Source organism: Molothrus aeneus, chromosome 4 (assembly GCF_037042795.1).
Source record: "Molothrus aeneus isolate 106 chromosome 4, BPBGC_Maene_1.0, whole genome shotgun sequence".
In the NCBI taxonomy this organism is placed as follows: Eukaryota; Metazoa; Chordata; class Aves; order Passeriformes; family Icteridae; genus Molothrus; species Molothrus aeneus.
This window is the reverse complement of record NC_089649.1, coordinates 1,207,131-1,225,131: the sequence shown is the minus strand read 5'-3', so window position 1 is coordinate 1,225,131 and position 18,001 is coordinate 1,207,131. Positions and strand designations below refer to the sequence as shown.

The window sequence follows — 18,001 nt, the reverse complement described above, 5'->3', positions numbered from 1 at the left end:
ACAGCAGAGCAGAGGGCTGAGCAACCCCGGGTAAAGATAGCTCGGCCACAGCCCGGGCTCTGAAAATCCTTTTCCATTGTGAGCATGCAAAAGCCTGGGGAGGATGAGTTCAGCCTGAAAATATTTCACCCGCAGCAGCACAGCTCTTCCCAGAAGGAAAGAGGTGAAAAAATGGTCCTTGTACCTCCTGGTGTGCCACAGGTGTCTGTCTCCTGGCTGGGTCCTTGGAGCACCGGGAGCTGCACTTTGGGAGCTGTTTGTACCATGGAAAGGCAGGACCCTGAGTCCCTGGCTCCCCTGGATTCATACCTGGCTTGGGGATCCCAAGGGAGGTCCAGAATCACGAGATCACACAATAGCTTGAATTGGAAAGGGCCTTAAAGCTCTTTGTGTTCCAACCCTGCTGCCATGGGCAGGACACCTTCCACTAGCCCAGGCTGCTCTGACGCTTGTCCAGCCTGTCCTTGAACCCTTCCAGGGATGGGACAACCACAGCTCCTCTGAACAACCCGTGCCAGGCCATCACCATCACACAGCCAGGAGCTGGCACAGCAGGCATCACCTCTGGGTGTGGATCATGGGGCAGGGAAGAACTTGGACACCCATCCCAGGCAAGGAAGAGGGACAAGTACCGGTGACACAGAGCACCCCAAGTGGGTGCCACCGGCTGGCACCAGAGCCCTCCACGCCTGGTCCCCAGCGTGTGACACCCACCGGCAGCGTGTGGCACTCGGCATCCAGCCCCGGTGCCTCATCCCGGGGCAGGCGGAGCAGTCCAGCACGGTCGGTCCCTGGCAGCCGGTGCCCGTGCCCGCGTTCCCGGCGGTGCCGGTGCCGGCAGGTGCCGCTGTGGGCCGGGCCGGGCGGCGGGCAGGGGGCGGGGGGCGGTGGCGGGGGCCGGGCCGGGCCGGGCTGGGCGCTGCGTCCCTCCCGCCGCGGCTGCCAGCGCCGCCGGCACCATGGGCTGCTGCTGCCGCCTGCTCTTCCTCGCCCTCCTCCTCCTCCCGGCAGGTAAGCGCAGCGGGATGGGCGGGGGGCACACGGCGGGGACCCCGCGGGGTCGGGCGGGGAGCGATGGGGGCCGCGGGGACGGAGGAGCCCCGCGCCTGCCGGGGACAGCCCGGCTCCTTCCCGGACCCCGGGTGGGACCGCGGGTCCCGCTCACACCCCCCGTGCGAGGGGGTCACCCCCAATGACGGCGGTGCGAGAGGTGTCGCACCCCGCTTTTCCTCACCCCTCGCCCCTCGGAAGGTCCCCAGCGGAGTCCCCGACTGCGCGAAGGAGGGCGGCTGGATGGGGCCACCGGAGTGTCCTCACGGCCACCCCCTGGCCGGGCTGGAGTCACCCCGGCCCCGCATGTCCCTTCCCTCCGCGGTCGCTGCTTCCAGGGAGCTTCTGTGGCTCTCCCTGGCCTTCAGCCGAGCTCGCACTCCCCCAGCCCCTGGCGTCTCCCCCCGGCGGTACCAGCGTCTCCATCTCACAGAAATTGCCCGATTTCACACCTTCCCCCAGCGAGGCGCTCGGCGGGGACACTTCTGTCCCCGGCTGATGCGACAGCGAGCGCGGGTCACCCCTCCGCCCGCCCGCCCAGGCTGGGCTTTTAATAAACACGAGGAGCTGCCTGCCCGGGAACATGGAAAACACACTTGCATAACCGGGGACGCTGCGCGGGAGGAGAGAGAGATCCATCGGCTGGGATGTCACTGTCACATCGCTGCCGGCACAGCAGCACCAGGGGACGGGCCCGGGCCGGGCTGATCTCCCCGGCACAGCCCGCAGGCAGCAGCAGCCGCGGGACCCCCAGCCATGACCCCGGACCTCGGGAGATCTTCCCTGGATCAGGGAGAGCCGATCAGGGAGAGCGGGATGGATAATTGTCCCTGAAAAAGGGGGATTTGCCAGCGAGCTCCTGATCTGTGCTTCCCGAGAAAATGCGTTCAGGAGGGATGGGGACGAGCATTGAGATGCTGGGGATGCTCTTTCTTCTCCCTCACGGGCCCAACTGTGCCCCTAAAGCAGGCGGTCCCTGCCGGGAGGCAGCCTTTGGGGGCGGGCTTTTCCCAGCGCCCCGACCAAACCCAAAGCTGTTCCCACGACCATCCCTCTCCAAAGCTCCAACGCCAGCCAGGCTTGGCACAAGAAAGAGGAAAGATTTCCCTGGACTCTGGTCCCACGTCCCTCAGGCTGCTCCCAAACAGCCCTCGAGCATCTTTCAGATGCTTTCTGCAACATTTTTGGCCTCACTGAAATAATTTTTTAAAAAAAGAAAAAAAAAGTGTGTGTGTGTATGTGTATATATGTCTATATCTATATATATATATAGATATATAGATAGATATCTTGCTTGGGAGGAAACACCAAGCACAATTTAAATTTGCTCCAGACTCATTCTTCAGAACCAGATGACAGCCAGGATGTCACCGGCCAGGAGTGAAATAAGTCTGGACTTTACCTGGCCATGTAATGAAATAGCAGCGTCTCGCACAAGGAAGTTTTTATCCTGTTATTACTCCTTCCTCTGGATGGAAATCGAAGCCTGTTTTCTATTCCTGACCTGGTGCCCAGCCCCAGGCCCACTCTCCCCTCCTGCAGCTCCCCCTGTGCCCCAGCTGGGACATATTTAAGTGCCTTTTAGAAGCAGATCTTGGTTCTGAGTGCTTCTTTGCGGAGGCTCTGGGCTGGAAGAGCTGCTTTTTGGGCTCTCAGAGCCTCATGGGCTGTTTAATTCTGCCACTGAGGAGGCAAATCTTCAAGCACTCTGCTCCCCCATGAGCTGAAGGACAGGGGAGCCAGGTAATTACCCCCTCTCCCAGCCCAAATGAGCAATCAGGCTCTAATACCAGAGGATGCTCCAAAATTCCTCTGCCAAGCCCAGTTGCTTCTCCCCCTGGGAGGGGCTGGAATGGGGCTGATGCACGTTGGAAGCTGCACCTGGAAGCACTAATTAGCAGCCAGCCAGGAAAATTATGGAACTGGGGAGTTGTCACCCTGGGCAGAGCTGCTTCTTGCAAAAGTCCTGGCTGGCTCCAGAGCTATATCTAAGATATGGGAAAAAATATTGTGAGGCGTCCCCAGCAGGCAGGTCCATCTGCCAGCTCCCAGCCCCAGGAGACAGCAAAGAGCATCCCATGGGATCCCTTATTCCCCTTCCCCAGGGGAAATCAGCACAGCATAACACTTGTTGGCATGTTTCAAGAATATAACTAGAAATTCCTAATGTATTTTTTATTTAAACAAGCAAGACATCATTTTAGAAGGGGCTGGAGCTGTCAGCTACTGCTTTCCACCCCAGGTCCTCATCAGATACCTCTGGCTGTACGGGCTGACAGGTGTTTTGCCACTCTCAGGAGGAAAAAATCACCTAAAAATTCCTCTTCACCTCCTTTTCTGCTATAATTTCATTGCAGCATCAGCATCAAGGGCTTAAGGGCTGAATAACTGAGCAACATTTAGTTTTGGGGGGAATCACTACCTTTTCCTTGGCTGGAGCCTGGGTTTGTTGTGCCCCCAGCAGTCCTCACCTCTGGGTTGGGATCATGGGGCAGGGAAGAACCTGCACACCCACCCCAGGCGAGGAAGGAGGGAGTGTGCAGCATGCAGGGAGCCGTGTGAATTTAACAAAAAAAAAAAGCTATTTTCAGCTGGGAAGGGTGCTGGAGCTTCCCTCCTGCCTCCTCAAGGGGACTCTGCCCATGGCAGCATTCCTCAGGCTCTGGAGGGTGTGCAGGCCTCATGGCTGGGACAGATGGACGCATGGACACAGGGATTTCTGCTGTGCAGCTGTCTCTCTGAGCTACAGAAAGCCTCAGAGCAATTAGAGCTCAGGCACTTAACGAGCATGCAGCAGAATAAAACTAATCATGCAGGAAGCCAGCTCGGCCTGCCAGTAAATCACAGCAACTGCACATTTATTGGATCTGATGGCCCTGGCTGCCTCTCACGGGCAGGGAAGAGCTCTGCCTTTTACCTGGTGCTGTTTCTGGCCTCTGGTTTTCTCCCTTGGTGTCCTTCTCCTCTCAGAACTGGTCTCACACCATCTCCAGCAGAGCCTGGCACTGAAAACAGAGGGGACAGAGCAGCAAGGAGTGGAGCAGCACGTCAGGCAGGGGTGCTGCTGCTGGCACTCACAGGCAGTGCTGGAGCTTTGCTGCACACCTCCAGCTGGAGATGCCCACAGGAGCCACCATTTCCCACCACTGATCCAGCTGGGTGGATCAAAATCCCAGTGAGTGTGAGACACAGCTCAGAGCTGGCAGAACTGCTCCCAGACCTCCCCATCACCCATATTTCTTTGGGATAACAAGGCAAGAGTCCACAACAGAGCCCCAGAAGGAGAAAGACACAAGTTAAAGGCCCAGAGCAACCACCACATCCTCTGTGCTCCTGCCCCCACATCAGCACAGAGCTCAGTCACAGCCCCGTGCACTGCAGGTGGGGCCCCCAGCCAGGGAGATTTGAACATCCCCAGATCCCAAAATGCATGGGGACAGAGAAGGAGAGGCAGTGCAGGGCTGAACAGCTGGAAAAACTCGTTGAACCCAAAGCAAAAACCAGTTTGGCTTAGTCCTAGCTGATGTAAGGAGAGCTTTTGCCATCCACAGCCAGATGCTGCTGGTTTTACAGCAGAGAAATACAATGAAAATCATACCTGAGCATTAACAAGGGGGAGGGGAACTTCCAAAAATCAGCACAAAGTTATGGGAATCCCCAGCCACAGAAACCAAAGCTGAGCCAACGAGGTCACAGGCAGGAAATCCTTACTTATATTTACATCTAGATTGTTTTACTGCTCTGCATCACTTAACCTGGTGACAACCCAAGGCTCGCTCAGGGGACTCAGGGCTGTTCTGTCATCAGCATTTGGTGAGGAGCAGCATGATACAGGACTGGCAAAAGGTATTTTTTTGCTCACTCTTGTGATTAAAGCCCGGTTTCTACAGGGCTTTGCTTTAAAGAGCAGTGATGCTTACCTATGGCCTTGGTCACTTTTGTTTTCTGGGTGTTTGCCAGCTGCTAAACTGGCACAGAAAGTGGCACCCAAGCTGGCTGCACCAGAGTGTGTCCAGCAGCCCTCCTTGTTTTCCTGCTGCTGCTGTATTTCTTGTTCAGAGCAGCTGGTGAGATTCCTTGTGTAAGGGCAGGCAGAACAAACAACACCCATGTTGTGGAAACTTGCATTATCCCTTTGTCCTTGGCTGCTGGGGGAACATCCCTGGCTGCAGCTGGGGCTTGGGGGCTGTAGGTAATTGGGGCTGCTCCTGGGGTCTCCTGTCACTGTGTCAGAGGCCCTGAGCTCTGCAGTGAGGCTGGCTAAAAGCTCCATCTCTGCCTTTATCAGTGGATGTTTGTTTGCTGCTCCGGCCTGATGTCATTCACTCGGGCTGGAGATGTTCTCTGGTGGCTTTTAGGCTGCCTTTCAGCTGGCAGAGAACTTCAGGATCTGCTGCAATGGCTTTTGGAGTGCCTGGGAAGTGCATCCTGGAGAGGCTGCCAGCCCAGGTCAAGCAGCTCTTTCCCAAGAGGAACATGAGCATCACTCAGCTCCTGCAAGGGCAAGACCTGCCCTTCTCTGTGCCTTCCAGGAGCCAGGAGAGCATCGTGGCAGTGGGAGAGGGAGATAATTCACCAGGAGAAGAGGGATAATTCCTCAGTTTGGCATGTGATTAGGGCTAATATCCCCCTAAGAATATCCCCTAAGAATATTCCTTTCCCCTAAGAATATCCCCTTCCCCTAAGAGCAGGATATTAGATTGACACAGCTTTGGGGTCTTCTTTCCCTGGCTGTTTTCTGTATTCCCAGTGAGAAAATCCTAGGAAAAGGACTTTGCAAAGCTGCTGTGGGGCCCTGGAGTGTGACACTGCTGCTTTCCTGGGCAGTCACCTCATCCTGGGAGGCCCCCGCCTTGCTCCCTGATGGATTCCAGCAGGGTCGTCAACTGCCCTAAGTGAATTAGATGAGCAAATTCCTCAGGGCTGAGCTATGCTGGGCATCCTCTGGGAGCTGACATCCCTCAGTCCCTCTGACAGCCCCTGCTGGAGGAGTTTCAGCCTCCCAAGCCACATGGTCCTGTGTGAAGTGCTGTGGCTGTCTGGTTTGTCCCTTGTCCCCCAGCAGCAGCTCCTGCAAACCAGGTGTTGGGGAAACCAAGAAAAACTCTGCTTGGTTTTTGTTTTCCTTTTGGTTTTCCCTTTCAGATGCATTGGGGAGAGGACAGGATGTGCACACAAGGCTGCCCACCAGCTGGGTGCAGGGACATGGATGGAGACACATGGAGCACCAGCCAAAGAAGCCCTCAATCCTTTTGTCCCTCAATCCTAACCCCATTCAGAAGCAGCCTGTGTTGCCTCTGGGATCATGGCAGGGCTTTCCTGGGGTTACCTCCTCTGGGTGGATCCCAGATCCCCCATGGAGGAGGCAGGGGAGAGCACAGCACAGGCACGGGCTGCTCGTAGGGAGAGGCAGGGGATACCAGGGCTGAGCTGAGCTTCCTTGCTCTCCTGGAAAGAGTCCCTGTGACTTGTGACCTCCTTGGCTGGGAGCTCTCAGCCAGCAGCCAAAGATTGTTCCTGCCTGCAGTTCTGGCTCAGCCTCCAAATTTATGCCCCTCAGATGTTATCGGAAAGTTCCTGACTCATCCCGGCCAGCAGCACTGCCAGCTCTGGTCTGCCTCCAAAGTTCAGGCAGATCATGGGAGCTCTGCTGACCCCAAGCACTTAGGGACATCAGGGTGGCTTTGCAGGGAGGTAGAAAGCTGCCTGTGTCCCTGAGGGACCGGGAGCATCTGCACTTGCAGAGGTAACAAACTCCTGAGGTCCTGGCAGGATCCTGCTTGCTGGGCTGCAGAGGCTGGCTGGGACCTGCTGGAGAAATCTGAAAGCTCCAGGTGTGAAAATATTGACATATAGATGGAATCTGAACCGTGTGGTGTGAAGGGTCCTTGGTCCAGGCCTCCCTGCAGTGACCAGATTCCAGCTTGTCATCCCTCTCCTCCTCCCTCTTCCATGGTTTGTGTCCTCGGCCTGAGCAGGGTGACAGCTCGGAGCCATCTCCCAGTGCTTGTCCTCAGGAGAGCAGAGCTGCCATGGCCTCAGTCACTCCTCCAAGACCCCTTTCCTTGGGAAAATGGGGTCCTTCCACATGGGTATCCACAGGACCAAAAAAAGCAATTTTGGCTGCATTAATGAGTCCCTGCTCACCAGTGCCAGATGCCATTGTTCCTGCAGACAGGCACTGCATGTTTCTGTCCTCCCCACTCCTGATTAGTTCATTGCAGCTGGAGTGAGCTCCTGCTCTGCCCAGTTCTGGGCTTGGGATGCTTTCTCTGGGGGATGTAAATAAATGAATACATGGAATTAAAATGCCTCCCCATGTCACACAGTGCTGGCACACTCTTCCCTCATCCCAGCCACACTGAGGAGGCCAGTGCTGGACCCGTGCTGAGTTTTCCCCCCCTGGAAAGGGGAGAAAAAGCCCCAGCAGTCAGCTGGTGGGGACAGAGGGAGAAATGACTCATCCTCGTGCTAAGAAATGGAGACAAATGAATGCACAAGGAAATGGGGGGAGAGGAGAAAGAGATGTCTTGTGTTATCATTCCCAGCTGCACAGGGGCTGCTCTGAGGAGGAGCTGCTTCCCCTGCTGCTGGCAGCAGATGGAGGGGGTGATTGGAGTGATAGGGGTATCCCAAACTGGAGGAAAAACGGGGTGATTGATGCCAGGACAGCTGGTCTGGTTTCAGCCTCACCTCTAGGTACCCAGCGGTATTTCCGAGAGAGGCTTCATTTTAGATGGCTCTCTCCACTTTAAAAGTTATTTCCAGGTGAATTCCCAAGCCCTTTAGCACTCTCTCAAGCACCAGCTTGCCCCAAGGATTGCTCTGTCACTAACATTTCTTTGTCTCACTCCTAGGACTGGGCCATGACTCCCCAGAGCCACCCCTCATCCCCATCCACCCCCCCTTGCTCTGGGGGGGTGTCCCAGTGAAACCAGACTCCAGGGATGGCCCCACACCGGCTCCAGGCCAGCCCCAGCTGCCCTTGTCCACGGGACCCTCCGGAGATGGGACATCCTCCAGGCCCCTGGAGGGGGATGGCCACAATGCCAGCACCCTGGTGGGAGCACTACCCCCTGCTCCTGTCCCTGTGAGTGCCATGGCCACAGCAGAAGGTCCCTCCATGGCCTCCAGCCCCAGCTCAGTTCCTGCCGCCCCGGAGGCTCCCCGGACAGCAAACCCTGCCAGCCTGGCAAGAAGCACCCTGGATTTGGCAGCAGCTGCCAGCCCCACAGAGCTGGCTGTGCCATCACCTGCCCCCTCCCTTCCCAGCAGCCAGCCCACCTCACCCCCCGGGACGGGCCTGTCCCCGACACCCGTCCTCGTGAGCCCGGCCGTGACCCAGCCACTGCTGCTGGCCAAGGATGTCCCTTCCCTGGGGACACTGGCCATGGCACCGAGCCTGGCCACGGAGCCAACATCCCCCCCAGTGACTGTGATGAGCCCCACGGAAGCCCAGGCCACGGCCTCGGAGAAAACCACCGGGGTCACCATGGAGGAGGTACCACGTGCCCTGAGTGCAGGTGAGCTCTCTGTGTGCACAGAGAATGTCAGGGTGTTCAGGTAGGACAGGCAAACCCCCAAATTGGAAGGGAAGAGGTGCTCAGCTTCCTGAGAGCATCACTCTGCAAAATTCCTGGAGCAGCCCGTGTCATCTGATGCACTGGCAGAGCCCGGGAGCGGTGGATAACAAATCTCAGTTGCCTGGAGATGTGGATAAAATGCTCAGTTCTAAATTTGACTTGAAACACTTCAGGATGAGAGGAAACAAGTGGCTGGATGGTGGGTGCAGCCTGAGTTAGGATGGTGTAGGTTTTAATTTTCCCTCCTGGAGCCCTCAGGAAGCTGACACGAGCTTCTCCCTGTCCCCTTGTGCAAGCACAGGCAGCTTAAAAGTGCTCCACGTGGGTGGAGAAGGGGAGACCTGGAGCATTTCCTAGCCTTAGCTCAGCAGTGGATGCTCCCAGCACTGGATGCTGTGCTGGGAGCAGCAGCAAAGAATGAATCCACAGTGCCCAAGCTGTGTTTCATCCCACACATACCTGCTCTGCACTTATGGCAAGGGGATCATTGCCAAGATAAAGGGGGGCCCGGCATCCCCTTTGGGAAGCAGTGAGGGAATATTCCCCCCATCAGAGATGGCTGGGAGCAGATGGGGTGTGGGATGTGTGCCAGGGAGCTGGGACTCATGAGGGAGCTGAACCCTGAACCCTTTCCTTTCTGGTGTTTCCTGCACAGGCAGCATTGTGGCCATAACCGTGACGGTCATCGTGGTGGTGGTGCTGGTGTTCGGGGCAGCTGCCTACCTCAAGATCAGGTAAGGCTGGTTTTGGGGTGGCCCCCCTCCCTGAGGCTCCCTCTTACCATCACCAGGATGATGCCAAGTGGCAGGAAGATGCTGTCCCCAGGTGTGGCAGGGCAATGTGGAGCCTCTGGTGCCAGCAGGGCTCCGTTTCTCACCACTCCTGTACTGGAAAGCAGAGTTTGCATCCCTCATTTTGCAACAGCCCTGCTCAAATGCCAGGGATGCTGCTCAGCATAGTCATATCCAGTAATTATCCCTTGGGAAAGCTGGGACAATAAACAGCAGCAGAGCCCAGTGCTGAGCATCCCTAATGAGCCTTTGCTGACAGCTGAGATGAGCAAAGGTCTGGTTTTAATTCCCTGGCCAGGCTCATTCAACAGGGGCAAAATTCAATCTGGGCTTCACTTCTCCTGGTCCTTCCTCTCAAAACACCCCAAAGCTTGACCTAGGGAGCCTTTGCATTAATATTTCTTCATCCCATTGCAAAATAAGTAACAAATCCTCAAAGTAACCTTGGGTTTGCTCTCCCTGGCAGGCACTCCTCCTATGGAAGGCTTCTGGATGACCATGACTACGGCTCCTGGGGCAACTACAACAACCCCCTGTACGATGATTCCTAGCAGGGATGAAGCCAAAAACCCCAAAAACCTTTAATTTATAAGTAAGCGCTTCTGCAGCAGAGCATCCGCTGTCGAGGAGATGCCGGGCACGGAGCCCCTGCCTCAGGCAGGATCACCATGGGGCTGCTGGATGGCAGGAACTGGAGGGCAGTGCTGACAATAAACCTCAATTTTGGCCTTTGAGCAGGAAACCAGGTCCTGGGGCAGGCCAGCCACTTGTTGGAGACAAGGGAAGCCAAATTCCCCAGGGGGAAGGGATGGGGAGGTCAAGGGAGAGGATGGAGGTTCAGCCAGTGCTGTGGCATCCTTTGAAATGCTGCTGCTCTGTGATCTGGGGGGGAGTGGGGGGCTGCTGAGCCAGAGCCAGCAGTGTGCCAGGGTCTCCTGTGCTTTCACATGTCCCTTTCCCTAAAATCACTTCCCTGTGTTGCCCTGCTACGAAATCCTTTGCCTTGTCTCCCCAGGAACCATGAACAGCTATGGGGCTGCTCAGTCACTGCTCCCTTTCTTTTCCTGCAGGTGCTTCCTTGCACAAGTTCCTAATTTAATTTTTTCCATTTAATTGTGGGGGGTTTGGTCCCAAAAGCAGCCCAGGAGCCCACAGGAAGATGCACTGACCATCCATTTCACACATGTGGCTGCTCACTCCACAGCTTTGTTTCCATTCCTCAAAAAAACTTGGCTGCTAAAATACAGCGGAGTGTTCTTTTCATCCCCAACTTGTGTTCAGCTTTTAGTGTGGGAAGGCTGGGGGTGGCTGATGGCAGAGCTGGTTTGGGAAGGGGATGCTCAGCAGCTTCTCCCTCTGGCTAAATTCCCTGGCAGTGGAAAGCAAAGCCCTCAGACCTTGATGAAAACAAGAAAATAAACCTTGACTGGTTGTGGCACCTCTCAGCCACAGCCAGCCTGGAAAACTGTTGGGCCTGGGAGCATACACAGGGAAGCACAGGCCCTGAACATGCTTAGGATGAGTAAAATTATTTTTCATCTTTTTGGCACCCAAGAAGCAGCAAATTAGGCTACCTTGGCTAAGAAAAACCACAAACTGAGTTAAAAAACCACCACCCTTCTTCTCTGGAAATAAACTGGGCATTGTGCTGCTGCTGCCAAACTGAGGGAATAAAGGGAGAAGAAAAGCCATCCCCTTCAATTAAAAGTATATAACTCCAAGGGAGTAAATTCCTTTTTCATAAAGGAGGACAGAAATGGGGTGTCAGCTTTCCGGCTCAACCCTGTGCCTGGATCCTCAAAATGAACTACTCTCTCTTACCCTACAATGCAAGGAAGAAGCTGTACATATTTTTGGGGATATCCCGGGGTGAAAACAGATTCCTCACCTCTCTGGGACAAGACACCATCCCCAGTGACATGGATGATGTGGACATGGATGATGTGTTTCCATCTGCAGGACTGTTTGCCAGCACGAGCCAAGGCACAGGGCAGCCTAGGGAATAACAGATGCCTTTGGCAAGTGGAAAAAGCACTTTATTCTGGGGGATAATGCCCTCAGAGGGAGGATGCCTGTGTTCCAGGCAATGCCTTCAAACACCCCTCTCAAATTCCCACCTCAGACCCTCTGGCTTACTGATGGGTTTCTATCCCACACCAGTATAGCAGGGGAAAATGGGGAAAAGCAACCAGGACATGCCCTAAGAAAGGCCCTTTTCCTTCTCTTTTAAAAACCAACAGGGTTAAACCTGCTACCAACTTGTTTCATTTGCAAAACCAGCCAATTCCCATTTTTCCTAAAGGCTCCCACAAGCCTGGCTCAAGTCCACCTCCTCCCATCTCCTTCGCCTCCCTCCCTCCCCCCTGCCCCCCTTTGGCTCCATTTCATCTCAGCTATTTTATTTATACAGAAAGAGAAATAGCTGGCATAGCTCCATGGTGTGGAACTTCCCATCCCCTGAGCCTGTGCTGGCTCTCCCACCCTGCCCTCGCCGGCTGGGATCTTCATCCCAGCTTCCAGACTCCCTCTGGCCTCCCTAATGATGCTCTTGTTTGGTGAATATTCCCATGCATCAGCCACCCTTCCAAGCCTGAGTTACCAGAGTGAGTAGCTCCTGGTTGCAGGTGTCAGAAGCCAACTCCAGCCAGGACCACGAAGGAGAAAATCCAAGGAAACCACCCCGTTTCCAGCATGGAGGTCCCAGCACACCCCTGGGCTGAGCCTTGCAGAGACAGATGCTGCCCCTCTGAGGTATAAACAGTACAACATGAGGAGCCTTTCCCTCACTTCCAGTTGGAAATTCAAAAACAGATGGATTCCCTGCAGCCAGGCAGGAGCGACACTGCCCCAGGAGGGGGTGGCTGAACAGAGGTTTAACACAGAACACCCCCACTTCCATAACAAATAACACTATTGGAGCAAGCCAAAACCACACCAGAGGCACCAAACCAGCCCAAAATTGGGGACCCCAATCAGCTGAGCCCCTCAGCCCTGCACTGTTCCACTTGCTGCCTCTCCATGTTCCACAGAGCTCGGCAGGCCCTGCCTTTATTAATAGCTCTGTGACCTTGTGTGCGGCTCCTGAGCCTGCTGGAACTCTACTTTTTTTCCCACAAAGCAGCAATAATCCCTTCTACTCCTGATTCTGGCCTGGAAGGGTGAGCAAGGCAGGATTCCAGGTGCCAGGGAGTGAGGGAGCTTGAGCTGCTGCTTCCATCCCAGGATCATCCCAGTGCCCTGATCCCAGCATCCTTCCTGCTCCCATCAGCTGCACCTCCATGGACAGGGCAGCAAAGCTCCCCAGAGCACCTTCCATCCCATAAAGCAGCTCCTTGCCTGTCTCTATCCTCCCTCCATTGCCTTTTATCCCCTGAAAATGCCATTCCTTTTCCTGCCCTGCCATTTATTCCCTGGCAAAGGGAGTTAAGGGCTCGGTGCCAAGATAAACAGACCAAACAGTGGTTCAGCATTCCCTCAGCATTCCCATTCCCTCGTGCTTTTTCCAGAGGCAAACACCAAAAACAGGGGAACAAAAGGTCAAAATCACCTGGATCCTGTACCATGAATAATTTTCCTTCCCAACACCAAAGCTCAGCTCAACTTAGAATTTTCTTTCAGCCTCCTCTTGTGGTTGGAACCCAAACAAGAATATTTCCAATTAATAACTGGAATAAAATTAGCTTCCCATTTAACACCAAAGCTGTTTGGTTGTGGACTTGACCAGCACAGTTTTACCATTAGCCACACACTCCAAGGCTACTTGGCCAGAGATTTCTGGGATAACAACTCCTGCAGGCTGGTGGGAGCCCCACTGGCACTTGTGGGCTTACCTGTGAGCAGGTCTCCATACAGGGAAGGAGATGGAGTCACCAGGTGCCAACCAAAGCAGCAGGGAGTCTTGCTTGTACCACAGAACAAAAATATGAAAACACAGGAGCTTGTAAAAAATAAAGCACTGATTTTCCTGACAGTGGCTCGGGCCTCACACCTCCCCATATCCAACCATTTTTCAGCACTGAATCATGGTTTAAACTCAGCTGGGAATTTCCAGGGAGTACGTGTGTGAAAGAAGAGCACATCACGCTCAGTGTAGTTTGTTTATTTTAATAGAGACCTTTTTTTACATTTATTTATAGCAGTGAGAAAAGTGCTCCAGAAAAAGATACCCCAGTCAAGGCAAGCTACAATAGCTACCATCCAAATCCTAAATATTCCCTACAGAAAACGGGCACTGCTGGATTAAGAAAAGCTCATTTTACAACAGAACAAGTTAAAAATGAGTAGTTATAACCTGAAGAGGAACCAACCCTTTTTTACATCTTATTACTGTAAAGTATCTGCATGTAAAATTCACAGAGGACTTCCTGCAATATTTAAGACTGCAAAACAGCTCAGGCAGGATGTTACATGAAAGAGGGTGGAGTTGGGGTTTTTATTTCTTTCAAAAGGCAGCGGTTGTCCCCCCAGTGAAGTTCTACCATGAACAAACACCAAAAAAATCACAGAAAACTGGACCCTGGACTGCTTTATTTCAGTGAAAATCACAGGCTCAGCCTGATGTGGAGGATGTGCTTCACTTTAGGTACCTAACCAGCAAAATCCAGCTATGTACGAGTCTCAAACCCCACACCACCTCAGCCTTTGCCAGTGAACAGTGTAAAACAAGGAAGAAACAGGGAAAAAGTGACTGCAGCTGGCAAAGGAATCTGAGCAGAGGGACAGCAGCGAGTCAGGATGGGTGTCTAGGGGGAAAAGGGGGGCTTTGCACCTGGATCTTCCAGCTGCTCATCCCAGCAGGCAGGGCAATTCCCTTGTTTCAAGGGAATTCTGTACACACACATGACAATGCGCAAAGGGAGCCAAGGATGCCACCCCTGCCTGCTGTCCCTGTGGACACTCATCATTCCCAGGAGGCACACACGTCATTCCCAGGGAACACTACATCCCCACACACTGCCCTGAGGATGCTGGCACTAGCCCCAAAGGCCTCTCAAAGCGAACCATTTTCCCCCAGAGCTGCCTCTCCACTTCCCTTCCCCTTCAGCTGTCCCCAAACTCCTCCTGCCGCTGCGCCGGCTGCTCGCCACATCTCCTCGTGCTGCTCCTCTCACCTGCCTCCTCCCTGACGCAGCACAGGACTCCTGGAACTGGGAAAACTGGAATTTTTACTGACACAAGAGTTGCTTTGTTCCCAAACCAGTCTCTGCCGGGGCCCGGCCGAGCGCGCCCCAGTCACTGCTCCTCCAAGGACAGCCGGCACTGCCCGTCCTGGGCCGTGTTGTAGGACTCACAGCTCTGGCACTTCATGCCCAGCAGGTGGAACTGCACCGTGGAGCGGGCGTTGCAGTCGTTGCAAAGGATCTGCAGGCACACAGGGGAGGGAGGGAGAGGCTGCAGCACCAGCGGTGGGTGTATATAAACAGCAATGACAACATCCTACGCCTACACGTGACTGCTCCTCAGCATTCCCCACCTCTTGGTCTGACTCCTGATCCAGCACGCATCCCTAGTGCCCTCTGCTGCCAGGAACTCCGAGGCACAGCTCTAGGGAAGCCAGGCAAGGGTGCCCTCTTACCTCCACCATCATGTTCTGGTACTCGGTGGGCATGGGGGTCTGTGCCACCTCGTTGTCCAGCTGGCGCCAGTACCTGGTCATGTCCAAGGCCGAGTGCATGCACAAGGGACACCTGTAGCCTCTGGCAGAAAGAGGGGGACATGTCTCAATCAGAAGGTGAAGTGACACCATGAAACAAGGCCATTGGTAGGGACAAGTTTCACATTGTACCAGGCAAACAAACAGCACGAAGCAGCAAGTTCTGGCAAACAGAATTGGAAATTAAATGCACTTTATCCCTTTAAGTTAGCCCTTCATCCCTTTAGGAGCTGTCTTTAAGTCAGTTGGTGCAGAATTGGCACCAACTCATGATTTTTACCTCTTGAAGCAATATGTTTGGACTAGGGTAATATTGAGAGGAAAAATGCTTGGAAATACTTACTCCTTCAGCATTTCGTCGTAACATGTTCTGAAAATGAAACACAGGTCAGTCAGAAAAACTGAGTTACTGACAGGGAACACACTTGCACTGCACAAAGGGAATAAACCACACAGGTATCCCCACGGCAGAAATTAAAAACATCCCTAGGCCAAGTAACAGGAGAGCTTCACACTGTCAAACCTGACTGAGAAAGAAGACAACCCCCCTAAAGAAAATGCTTCCTGGAGAAGTCTGTCCCCACAATGCAGGTGCCTCAGAAAGCAGCTGGTACAGACTGAATGCTGCTGAATAAACACCCAACACAATGCAGCAGGTGTTTCCCTTGCTCAGGTGTCTGCTTTACCTGTGAAGAAGGTGACCACACGGCAGAACATGGGCTCCAACACGAGATGTGTGAATATCCTGTTTGGAGGCAAATATAAGACAAAAGAGAAGAAAATCAATCCACACACAGTCAAAAATAGGGGCCACACACAGTTATCCAGGAGATGAAAAGAAGCTGCTCACCTCCAAACATATTGGACAGTCCTGCCTGGAGACATTTTCAATACACTTTGCAAATGGGAAAAGAGAAGAAAACATTATTCTGCTGTGTAGTTTTCTGTGTTTTTCTACATTGTAAAACTCCAATAGGTAAAATTTCTTATGTCTTCAATTAGTGGCACTTGTGTTGCTGTTAGGTGAATTTAGAGAAGGAGAACCCACTGCTCTCCCTGTTCCTGTGGCCTCAGATGGGGCTGAGGCACATCCAGCTTCATATTCAAGGCATTCCTTTTTAAGATATGGAGGTAAGTGGTGCATCCTCACCTTGTGCTTTCCTTGGAGACTCAGGCTCAGGCACAAATTACACTTGGAGCAGTGGAAGAAATCCTCCTTGGGTCCAATCCTGTGGAGAGAGGAGTCAGGGCAGGGCCGGTGCCCGCGGAGCCGGGCCCGCTGCCCGCACGCACCTGCAGATGCCGCACTCCTGGCAGTGGTACTGCTTCTTGTCACGGTCAAACAGGTGGCAGATGTCACAGTAGTACTCCCCAAAGAGGCTGCCACAGCCCTCACAGCGCTGCTGGGCCTGAGGGGACACAAATGTCCTGAGTGCTGTGCCTACTTCCAGGCTCCAAAGGGGTGTGGAGCTCCTGGAGCAAGGCTGGGAGCTAAGAAGCGATCAACAGAGTGGAGAGGACAGGCTGAGGGAGCTGGGCCCTGATAAGGGATGGCTGAGAAGATCTAACCCATGTCTGCAGGGATGTGGAAGGTGACAAGAGGATGTAATCAGCCTCTGTTCCGTGCTGCCCAGAAACAGGCCGAGAGGCAATGGGCAGAAGCTGATGCACAGGCAGCTCCACCTGAACAGGAGGAAGAGCTTCCTTCCTGTGGCCTGGAACAGAGAGACTGTGGAGTCTCCCTCACTGGAGATATTCCAGAACCACAGTCCTGTGCCATATGCTCTCTAATCTCAGGACTTCCTGAGTTGGAAAGGGACCTACAAGGTTCACAATGTCCAACACTCAGCCCCGCACAGGAGTGCTCCGAGCATCCCATCAGGTGCCTGACAGCAATGCCCACACGCCTCCTGCCCTGTGCCAGGACTGGGGCCGTGACCCCTTCCTCCGGGAGCCTGTTCCAGTGCCTCTGGGTCAAGAACTTTCTCTACCATCCATCTTAAACCTCCCCTGACACAACACCAGGCCATAACCTCCCGGACGCACCTTCTGCAGGAGCCGGCAGCGGCTGCACTGCACCTCGGACACCCGGAACCGGTCCAGCTGGTGCTCCTCGGCTCCGTCGTGGCACAGCCGGCACGGGTACAGCTTCCCGCAGCACGGGGCCTGCCAACGGAAGGACACGGCATGGAGCGGCCACCACCCCTGGCACGGCACGGCACGGCACGGCACGGCACGGCACGGCACGGCACGGCACGGCCCCCGCTCACTCACCCGCAGCCGGCAGCCCCGCCGGTAGTGCTCGCATCCCTGCTCGCATCCCGCCTCGCGTCCCTCCGATCCCCCCGCCGCGGCCATGGCCGCCGCCGCTGCCCGGTCCCGCTCCACCCCTTCCGCTTCCTCACAGCCGGTTCCGGAGGATTTGGAGGTTTCAGAATGGCTCCCCCCGCTCCCCGGCTGGAAGCCTCGTGTTCCCCTTCTCGCTGAAGCCTGGTTCGAGTGGGAGGGGAGCTCTGGAGATGTCCCAGTCCGAGCTCCCTGCTGAGGCGGGGTCACCCAGAGCAGGTGATACAGGACCGCATCCAGGCGAGTTGGGAATGTCTCCAGAGAGAACTCCACGAGCAATCACAGAATCATAGAATATTCCAATATTCCAATCATAGAATATTCCAGGAAGGGACCCGTCAGGATCATCGAGTCCAACTCCTGACCCTGCACCCCACCAATCCCACCAGGTGCCCGAGAGCCTTGTCCGAACACTCCCTGAGCTCAGTGATCCCTGCAGGTCCCATCCAACTGAGCAGATTCTGTGAGTTCTTCACGTTGAGGTGGAGCACCTTGTGTTTCAGTTTCTGGTCACTGCTCCTTGTCCTGTTGCTGGGCACACCAGAAATCTGGCACCATCCTCTTGACACCCATCTTGG

General features: G+C 54.6%; 2 protein-coding genes across 2 annotated transcripts; one reads left to right on the top strand and one right to left on the bottom strand.

Annotated features, from left to right (window-relative positions):
* Positions 1-929: 929 nt before the first annotated feature.
* Positions 930-13,123, top strand: PARM1 (prostate androgen-regulated mucin-like protein 1). The gene is made up of 4 exons (XM_066549346.1): positions 930-1,011; positions 7,908-8,573; positions 9,289-9,367; positions 9,891-13,123. The coding sequence occupies exons 1-4, from the start codon at positions 960-962 to the stop codon at positions 9,973-9,975; spliced, it is 882 nt and encodes a 293-aa protein (XP_066405443.1). The 5' UTR covers positions 930-959; the 3' UTR covers positions 9,976-13,123.
* Positions 13,124-13,512: 389 nt separating this feature from the next.
* RCHY1 (ring finger and CHY zinc finger domain containing 1) lies at positions 13,513-17,455 on the bottom strand. Its single transcript, XM_066548885.1, has 9 exons — positions 17,352-17,455; positions 17,124-17,243; positions 16,371-16,486; positions 16,228-16,306; positions 15,928-15,972; positions 15,764-15,822; positions 15,421-15,447; positions 15,000-15,120; positions 13,513-14,785 (listed from the first exon to the last, which is right to left on the bottom strand). The coding sequence occupies exons 1-9, from the start codon at positions 17,433-17,435 to the stop codon at positions 14,657-14,659; spliced, it is 780 nt and encodes a 259-aa protein (XP_066404982.1). The 5' UTR covers positions 17,436-17,455; the 3' UTR covers positions 13,513-14,656.
* Positions 17,456-18,001: the final 546 nt, after the last annotated feature.